This window comes from Gymnoscopelus braueri, assembly GCF_963280865.1.
Source record: "Gymnoscopelus braueri genome assembly, chromosome: 10".
Lineage (NCBI taxonomy): Eukaryota > Metazoa > Chordata > Actinopteri > Myctophiformes > Myctophidae > Gymnoscopelus > Gymnoscopelus braueri.
Window position 1 is genome coordinate 52,487,564 of NC_137611.1, and position 10,000 is coordinate 52,497,563.

Below are 10,000 nucleotides of genomic sequence, written 5' to 3' on the forward strand. Positions count from 1 at the left end.
TGTGTGACAACCAGGAATAGTTTGGTGACCACCGGAGAGACGGGTGACAGCCGGAATGTAGACGGCATACCGGGAGCAGTATGGGTTAGCGCCCCAGCCTGTGTCTTCCGTGAGGAAGAAGCCCAACAAACCCACGGTGAGGCCTTTAGGAGGGCCATTCAAGCAAACCGCAAGTGGAGCTAATACCATTAGACGGCCCAATCTAGTGGTATCGGCCCAAGAAACCATCACGCCAGAAGGAAATGCTTGGATCGGGATGGTGCAGAGGATCTGGTACAGCGCTCAGGTCCTGGACCTGGTGAGACGAAGGAGGAGCCCGGCCAGGAGACAACGGACAGAGCCTAGTCCCTCCACGTGCCAGAGCCTCCCCCGAGTTCCGGCAGAGTAGTTCCAGAGAAGCGGACTGATTGGCCCTGTCTTTCCCTATAGGACTGACCGTGGGTAGCTACCTGGGACGTAAGTTGGGGCTTGATCAACCCCGGCTGGGTCACCTGGGCGAGGGTGTATGTTGCGAGACCCGAAACACCCTATGACCCCAGGCTACAACACCGATGATACGTCCCAGGTGCATCCATGTGATGTATTCTTTATAGTATGATTTAATTTATAATGAAGGCTAAAATTGTACAGTATATATATATACTTTTTTTTAATATATATATATGTATCGTTAAAGGGAACAATTAAAGACGGGTGCCATGATTTTCAGTGATCCCCCCCCCCCCCCTAAAACATGATCATCAGGTATTATGGTTATACTAGGAGGAAGTTTTTTTTCAAAAAAGTGTACAGAAAGTGTTAAAATTATGTTTTTATGTGGACACACCTCCAGTTCATTAAGTATACCTGGTTCTCACCTTAGCACCTCCCACCTGAACCAATCCCTCCGCCTCCTGTCCTAGTCCCTTCTCCTCCTCATGCCCACACCTGTTGTGTTATGATAATGAGGGGGAGGGTATATTTCTACTGCGTCATTAAAGCGCTGTTTTTCTATTGGCACGTTTGACCCTCAAGGTTTCAGCCTCCAGGAAGAAACTCAAAATAGTCAGAGAAGACATAAAACACCATAAGAACACCACCAAGGGGCTTAATGAAGTTCTATCAACCTCATAGACACATGAAAGACAGAAAAAGTGCAAAACCATGGCACCACCTCTTTTTAAGGATTCGGACCGTTAATAGGGAAATCGTTAAAAACCTAAAGGATCCCAACCCTACCACAATGGAAATATTAGCTCCTGGGGCTTTTTGTGTTTAGCATAACCTTTGACTGTACTTCCTGTGCTGTTAATAACCATGATAATAAAGTATGCAATCAATCAACCAACCAATCAACCAACCAACCAACCAACCAACCAATCACCCACCACAGAACCCAACGGGTACATTATCAACCAATATGCAGTATCTCTTGTTCATACTCCATACCAGAGCTCTCAAACTTTTTCATGGCAAGGACCGACAAAATGATATGCATTTGGCCGCAGACCCGCATCTGAAAATATGTTGTGTCATACAAGATTTGAATTGTTAAAACTTTTCAAGATTATTAAAATTTCTTCAAAATGTTGTATTAAATAGTTCCACTTGTACAATCTCAGAGTTACCAGTCATGTAGCTGGGGACCCCCTGGAACCCTCTCAAGGACCCCACTTTGAGAACCACTGAGCTAGGCATCAGCTTCCCTGATTGGCCAACGCAAACCATCGACGTCATGGATTGGCCAGGCTTAGCTTAGCGTTTGTGCTTCTGTAAATACAAGCTCACAACACGTCACAAATTGTGTGCTTGTAGACTTGTAGATCGGCTATTTTTCGAATAGCCATAGAACAAAATAGGGTTAAAGTGGTTAAACGGATGCTATATTAATCTATTTCGCTTAGTAGTACCTGGAACTCTCTCAAGGACCCCTGGGGGTCCCCGGATCCCACTTCAAACATCAGTAAAAGGGGCTGTTTCTTACAAAAAAACACAAAATCCAATTGACCCCAAATTGGAATCACAGGCTGAGTAGCCTCGGAAACATTCTTTTTTTTTTGTTACAAAAGAAAAAAAGCCTGGGGGAGCCATGCAGGAACAATGGTCTTAGGACCTTGTTATCTCCTAACCAATCAGAGTACAGAGGGGCGTCGCTCTAAATTTGGTGACGTCAGCGTGCTCCGTGCACAGGCCGGGGGGGGGGGGGGGGAGGGGGGAGGGGAGGGGAGGCGGGGACATAGATTGGTGAAGCAATAGGAAGCCCCGCACAAATCCGGGCGGCTGGGTTAGGATCCGCCCTTCAAGACCATCGATTGAGCTCGTTGCCTCAGGCTACAGGCTGAGGGGCCTCTGTCAAGTGCCCCTCCAAAGCCACTTTATATTCTACCAATAGGGTGTGCCACATATACAAAAGGTTGCACCGCATGTCATAGAAGTGATTCTCAAACTTTTTCATTTCAAGGACCCCCAGTTTACTATGTATTAGGGCCACGGACCCCCTAACTCTGAGATTGTACACGTGGAACCAAATGGACCTGTAACCGTCCATTTAGTTCCCCTTGTACAATCTCAGAGTTACCAGTCATTTAAAATGCTGGGGACCCCCTGGAACCCCCCCCTAAATGACCCCTGGGGGTCTCCTGACCCACTGAGCTAGTTCAACAGGCATCAGCTCCCGTGATTGGCCAACGCAACCCATCGACGCCATGGATAGGCCAGGCTTTGCTTGACGTTTGTGCTGCTGTAAATATAAGCAAATGCTGTACCAAAAAACACTTCATTCTTTTAACAATTCTTGAAACATCGTCTTTTAATCTACGTTTTCGTCTGGCGCGTGACATGGTACGCTGGACGGTCCGTGCGAAAGGAGGACCGAAGGGATCAAAGGGCAACGCCGCTGTGGCCGTAGGGCACAAGGTCTACTGCTTCGGAGGGCTACTGGTCAGGGAGACCAACGCGAACGACAAGGACCACCTCGACGTGCACGTCTTTAACACAGTCTCTTTGCGCTGGGCGACGCTGGCCCCTGCGACGGCTGACAGAGGCGAACGTTCCCTCACAACGTTTCCCTCCAGGCGACATCGCCACACGGTCACGCTGATAGACGACACCATCTACATCTGGGGCGGCTACAGGTACTCTACGAAGGAGTACTGCAACGTGCTTTACGCGCTCGACGTCGACACCCACGGATGGTTCAAGCCCGACGTTTCTGGGACTGTCCCGGGGCCGAGGTACAACCACTCGGCCTGTGTCCTGGGGAAGGTCATGTGTATCTACGGAGGGTTCAACCGGCGGACTAGGTACACTAATGACATCTACAAGTTGGACACCACCACAATGGTCTGGTCGGTAATTAACGCCGGAGGCACTCCGGCGCCTGTTCTAGACCTGCAGTCTGCCACCATCATCGGGACCAAAATGTTTGTATTTGGGGGCTACAACTACAACCACAACTACAGCAACATCAGTGTGTTTGACACAGAGACCAACTGCTGGCTGAGCACGCATTCTGCACAGCTTCTTCCAGAAGGACGCTGGGGTCATTCAGCCTTTACCTACAATGGAGAGCTGTACATATTTGGTGGCCACAACTTGTGCCCGAACTTCAATGATCTGTGGAAATACAATCCAGAGACCTTCTGTTGGAAGAAGGTTGAGCCCAAGGGAATAGGCCCGTGTTGGATGACTAGGATGTGCTGCTGCATGGTGGGACATTGTATCATCCTCTTTGGAGAAGACACACCTGATGATCTGTACATATTAGATCTAAGTCCTAGTCTGAAGACGTTATGCAAGCTAGCGGTTATTCAGTACAGCCTGGAGCAGACTGGACTCCCACACGACATCAGGTGGGAACTGGCGGCCATGACTGCCAACACCAACAGAAAAGACGAACTCACATACACTGTTATAGATATGGAAAAGGCAGAGAACAAGTTCCAGGTAATGGAACAACAGAAGGAAGGATGAGGACATTGGCACCCTTTTAAGAGAGCGGAGAGTTCATTCAGATGGGAAAGAAAGAAGAGCACAAGGACGTGCTCAGTGATGCCCTCCAGGAGCTAAACAGCATCATACAGGAGAACTCTTCAACTGAACTGTAACCTGGGACTGACTAAAAAGGAGAATTTCTGTAAGAGTATAAACTTCTACAGTCAGTTGAGTCAGGAGTGAATGTAGAAACAGAGATGCTTTGGAAGGACTTCAGGGAACGGATGTTTTTTAAATGACTGCAAAGGTGGAGACCTTTGTGTTTTTTGTTTTGTTTATTTTTGTTCCTCTGTCATGTTTACTAAATTAAAGTGAGCATCATACTGTAGATGATCAGAATTGGCTTTCAAAGTCTTTTCAGTGTCCAAGCAAATACAATCCACAAGCTCTCACGCTCTGACATCCCTTCCTGTCACCACAGTCTGTACATGACACAGGAAATAAGTGTGATGCTGCGTTCACACTGCCAGTTACAAAGCTACAGGCTACCATTCATGTTCAATAGAAGCCAGCGACATGAAGATACAAAGCTACACCTGACGTTTGTAGCTGCTACACAATCTACAAAGCTACAATTTAAGTTGAGCTGGCATCAGGCACTGGCACTACAGCTCCAAAGTTACAAAATGACCGAGTGTTGTTTAACATTTCCCCTCACCTTCTCTCGTCATGCAATTCCTGCTTGTAATGTTGGGAAACTCATTATTTCCGTCAGCGATATCAGGCTTTATATTTTCCTTCATATTTTTCTCGCTCGTCGGACGCATGCTGACGCCAACGAGTGCGTTGAGCAACACTTCAACAGCGCCGCAGCGACAGATACACTGCGTAACTCTAGTTTTGTATGTTTGTATCTTTTGTAGCTGCCAGTGTGAACGCCACATGAAACCACTTCCTGTGTCACACTACAAACTGTGTTGACAAGAAGGGGTGTCGCACTTATTTCCTGTATGCATGACACAGCAAAATAAGTGTGATTTCTGCCCAAACCCCTGGTGGCCAATTCTGGTACTGTAACTTAACTACAGCTCGGGCCCTATACATGAACGAGTGAAAACGGTTTCGACCAATGGGCTCAACTCACGGGCTTGCACACGGAGGTAGTTAGTGACGTAGACAAATACAGGACACTACTATGTATGCGAAGGGACCCCGTGGCCACTTCTGCGCATGCGATAGGGACTCTCGACATCATCAAACCAAACACGGAAGAAGCAGTAAAATGAATGGGTAGGCATTTCCGGTGTCCAATCTAGGTATATATAATAACTGTTATTGTTTCCAAACCTAAAAAGGCTATGCACCGTCCAGTCTACGGGATCTACGCTCATAATACACTACTGGGTCACCAGCGGCTCAGGAGGGATAGAGCAGCTGTCTTGGAATTGCAAGGTACCCGTTTCAATCCCTGGCTGTGTGTCGAAGTGTCCTTGAGCCATAGAGTTATAATATATCTAGAGGGCGGATTGCCCCGCCCCCCCAGCTATTCATTTCTATGAAAGTGCTCAGTGGCGTTTTGAAGCACCCGGAAGTCTGCCGGAAGTAGGAATATTGGGTCGATATTGAGTCGATTAGAGCGTTATGAGCAAGCCTCACTAGTGTCCTTTTTGCGTCCTACGTCACAAACTACCTCCATGAACTAGCCCGTGTGTCGAGCCATAAACGCGAGATATTTATTAAATACACTGGAAATGCATATTTATATGGAAATGCATATGTATTTATGTATAATATTTTTACATATTTATATTACATTATATATATATTATATATATAAATATCTCTATTTTTTGCTCGTGCATGTATTTCGCCCCGCCTGCAGTTCCAGCTTTTGCCACTGGGGTGGCGGCTTCAATGTTTCTCAGCAACTCTGGGGGCCTGCCTTCAGCGAGACACTGAATCCCTAACTGCTCCTGATGAGCAGGTTGGTGCCTCGCACCATGCATGGTTTCACCATCTGTGTGAGTGTGTGTATATGTGCGTGTATATGTGCGTGAATGAGTGAATCGGTGTGTGTGTGTGTGTGTGCGTGCGTGCGTGCGTGCGTGCGTGTCTGTGTGTGTGTGGGGGAGAGAGAGAGAGAGAGAGAGAGAGAATGGGTGAATGGGTGAATGAGTGTGTAAATGCTCAATGCTAGTGTTTTAGTGTTCACACCATCGTCATATGTTTGTGTGTGACGAGTGTGATTACACACATACCTTAATATTTATAACACTACAGTTAAAGTCAACTAACACAATAAATAAAGTAAACTCACTCTGTGCTGATGGCAGGGCCTCTGTAGCAACACGTGTCAGTCTGTAATGACAATAATAACGAATGATCACAGCTAATTAACCACAACTCAAAGTGCTTTGCAGATTATTTTAATTCCTTCTGCTCTTGGTTTTGAGCACCATCGATCGCTCTGAAATCTGTTAATCTACAAACAGTCAGTAACTAACTGTAAACATACTTGTTTTCTGACGTTGCCATTTGCATGTTTTAAAATTCACTCAAATCAACTAGGAATGGGACGATATGAAAATTTCAAATCACGATTATTGTGGCCAAAATAATTGTGATTAACAATATTATCACGATAATCAAAATATGCTTAAAACTCATACAATGGCATGTTAACCACTTCATATTCTGGGGGAAGTGTTTACCAAAAATAGCCAATGCATTGTACAAGCTCAAAACACGGCGCAACATGACAAGTGAGAGCTTTGTGAGCTTGTAGATCGGCTATTTTTGGTGAAGGGATTTGGTGTAGAGTAGAAAAGGAGCATACCAAATGCGTTCAATTTCACAATAGACTAAAATCTCCATGATACAATTATTGTGAGCGTTTTTATCACGATAAAATATAATAACGATAATTGTCCCATCACTAAAATGAACATGAATTCATCCCATATAAAAACAGGATTATTATCTGTTTTGTTTATGTGTTGCATAACACTTTCCATCCCATTTCACCATGACTTCCTTGACGCACCCAAAGCGTCACTCTATTGGATAAGAAACGATTTGATTGGCTACTCACTCGGTAGGCGTGGCCTCAGGCCAGGGAGGGGTGGAGTCTGTCTCCTCCTCCTCCTCCTCTCCTTCCTCCTCCTTGTCTTCTTCTATGGTGGGACCTGCACTGGAGGCGGAGCCTCTCCTCTGCACCGCCCCTTTCCTATTCTTGTTGCTCTGCTTCTTCTTGCCATCGGGGTGCGCTGTGGAGCGAGGGAGGTGGGCGTGGAGCGAAGACTGACGGTGGTCTATGGGAACAATTATTATTAATTACATTCATTAAGACTGACGGTGGTGTATGGGAACAATTATTATTAATTACTTTACATTAATAGGACCATGTAATTTTTCCACAATGGAAACAAGTCCCTAGGATTTATTTGTGTTATCCTTTTAGCCTAAATGTCTGACTTTACCGCGTGCTGTTTACATTTCTGACTAATAAAGTATTCAATCAATCAATCAAAAAATATTCATTAAGGCTGACAGTGGTCTATGAGAACATAATGAATTACATTCATTAAGGCTGACGGTGGCTGTTCGGCTGTTCGGCTGTTAGTATTCATTGGGATTTTAACAGTTGCCAATGGTGTAAAGAAACTACTCAAGTACTCAAGTACTGTACTTAAGTACAATTTTTTGATCTTTTTTACTTTCTTCAGTCATTTTCAATACTTTTATACCCACTACATCTCAGTAAAATATTGTGCTTATACTCTACAATTATATGAAAATGTTAGTACTTTGTAGATTTTGCTTATTATTACAAAACACACTAACCACTTCAGCCCTATTATGTATTTAGTCTATTTGAAAACAGCAGATCTACAAGCTCACAATGCGTCGCGACACATTGTGAGCTTGTAGATCGGCTATTTAAAAAAAAGATTTTTTTATACATTTTGGACTCGTGAACTGGGACATTCTGCACAATGAGTACTTTTACTTTTGGTACTTAAAGTATATTTTTTATACTTTTGTACTTTTACTGAAGTACATTTTGAATATGGGACTTCTACTTGTAAGGGCGCAGTCCCACCGCACTTTTATTTTACCTCTGGGGCGGAATCTGCCAATGCTTTGTCAATGTAAATGCGTGGATTCACGCAAGAGCGGATCTTTCCGCATGTCGCGCAGACCGTGCGTTTATCTGCTCTACTACGTCCATTTGAAGCAGAAAACTGCTGGAGGCAGGAGCTGATTTTCCCCCTCTGTCCAATCGGGTGAGTTGAAGGCGGACCCTCCCAAGACTCAGGAAGCACCATGGTGCTCCAGGCAGCAGGCGGTGCGGGCTATGGGGAGGGTCCTGAAAGTGAGTGACAGGCGCGTCACTCCCGTTTTTTGAATCCGCTGGCTGCAAAAAACTGTGGCCGCGCACAACCTGCGTTTAACGCTAGCCGACCACGTTTTGGTGAGAGCGTGCCCTAACAGAGTGTTATCTACATTCCAGAATTGAAAGTTTTACTTAAGTAAAACACGAGTGAGTACCTATTCCATCACTGACAGTTGCTTTCATTCACCTGTAATGTCTTGCTGGTCGTAGCAGTAGTAACAATAACAGTTGCATTCATTCACCTGTAAAGTCTTGCTGGTCATAGGCTTTGTGTTTGTCAGAGGGACATTGGAGGATCTGCTGGAAAGTCTCCTCCCCCGTGGTCTTCCTCAGGTCGTCATCATCTTCGTCGTCGTCGTCTTCATCGTCTTCGTCATCGTCGTCAGCATGGTGGTGGAGGGGAGGGGAAGTTGTGGCTGGCTGGAAGAGACCAGACAGAGCATTGTAACACATTAACACAGTACACCTCAGATTGAATGTACATACAGTAACATAATGGTAGTGCTGGAAAATTAATCTATGAAGCCATTTTTTGATTGATTGATTGAATACTTTAGGAACAATCTAGACCCTCCAGAAAAATGTGATCATGCGATCGCAGAATTTACCACATAATCAGCAAAATGGCGCATAATTATGCGGGGGTAACGTTTTTTCAAAAAGGCCGCATCGCATCGCATAATATGCGCTTCGCATCGCATATTGCCGCAAATTTCGCAACTTTTCACATATTTCAATTTCACAGCATAAAATCTTTCTGGAGGGTCTAACAATCAGACATAGAGGATAAAAGGATAACACAAAAATGTCCTTGGGACTTGTTTCCATTGTGGTCCTATGCGTTACTGGCAGAAAAAGACTTGCTCTCTTCATAAACTATTAAGGAAGACTCTTTAGACAGAGACTAAGAACATAGTACTTATTTTATTTGAACATGCTCATAAAATAGCCTGGCTCCAGCCCCTGAATCGCTAGCCTCTCATTCAGGGTCTGGTGACGCTGTCGAAGGCGGGGTTTTCTCGGTTGAAAATCTAACCGGCGGCCCGGCCCAATAGGCTCTATGCACAGCAGCCATACTTTCACCTCCTTAACACATTGAGTGCCAAAGACGGTCCGGACTGTTTTTGAGAAGCTATGCGTTATGTGCCATAAACGGTCCGGACCATTTTTGGCCCATTTTTTAAAAATATATTTTTCCCACGTGGGGCGCTCTGACGAAACTTAGGGATCATCCAAGGAGTCTCTATGAAGGAGAGGCCGGATGTGGATCCATGTAAAAAATGCTTCCGGTCGGGCGCTCCATGTTCACTCCTTGACTAAAAGCTTAATATCTCCTATTTCTTTTTAACGTGGTGGAAATGAGCCTTTTTCGATCGGCGATCACTCTGCAATGGAGGATCGCATTAGAAATATTATTGTTCCAGGCGTTAGTCGGGACCCTCCGCCGTCTCGCATGCAGGCTTTGTTTACATGCGCTCCTTGTCAGGGCTTCTACAGCACGAAACATATCAGCGTAAGTGGATGGAAGATATGCTGGCACTAGATATACCCTATTTTAATAAACCTTTTGCACCCCTCACTTTGAGCACAGTGCACTTCATGAGCATGTTAAAAATAAAATAAATACTATTTTCTTAATAGTTTAAGCAGCGAGCAACCCTGAACAAAGGACACACAACAGTTTACCCGGTC

The 10,000-nt window shown here is 45.1% G+C and overlaps 2 protein-coding genes across 3 annotated transcripts in view; one reads left to right on the forward strand and one right to left on the reverse strand.

Moving 5' to 3' along the window:
* Window positions 1–10,000, reverse strand: part of slc4a2a (solute carrier family 4 member 2a) — a 52,895-nt gene that overhangs the window by 41,230 nt on the left and 1,665 nt on the right. For both annotated transcript variants that reach the window (XM_080440966.1, XM_080440965.1), the window contains exons 3-5: window positions 8,551–8,728; window positions 7,004–7,223; window positions 6,230–6,270 (exon numbers count right to left, since the gene is read on the reverse strand). In XM_080440966.1, the coding sequence (XP_080297092.1) occupies window positions 6,230–6,270; window positions 7,004–7,223; window positions 8,551–8,728 (439 nt within the window). The remainder of the gene's footprint in view (window positions 1–6,229; window positions 6,271–7,003; window positions 7,224–8,550; window positions 8,729–10,000) is intronic.
* LOC308092814 (kelch domain-containing protein 3-like) lies at window positions 2,818–3,951 on the forward strand (the record flags this gene model as incomplete). Its single annotated transcript, XM_080438910.1, has 1 exon — window positions 2,818–3,951. One exon carries the CDS (start codon window positions 2,818–2,820, stop codon window positions 3,949–3,951), a length of 1,134 nt encoding a protein of 377 aa, XP_080295036.1.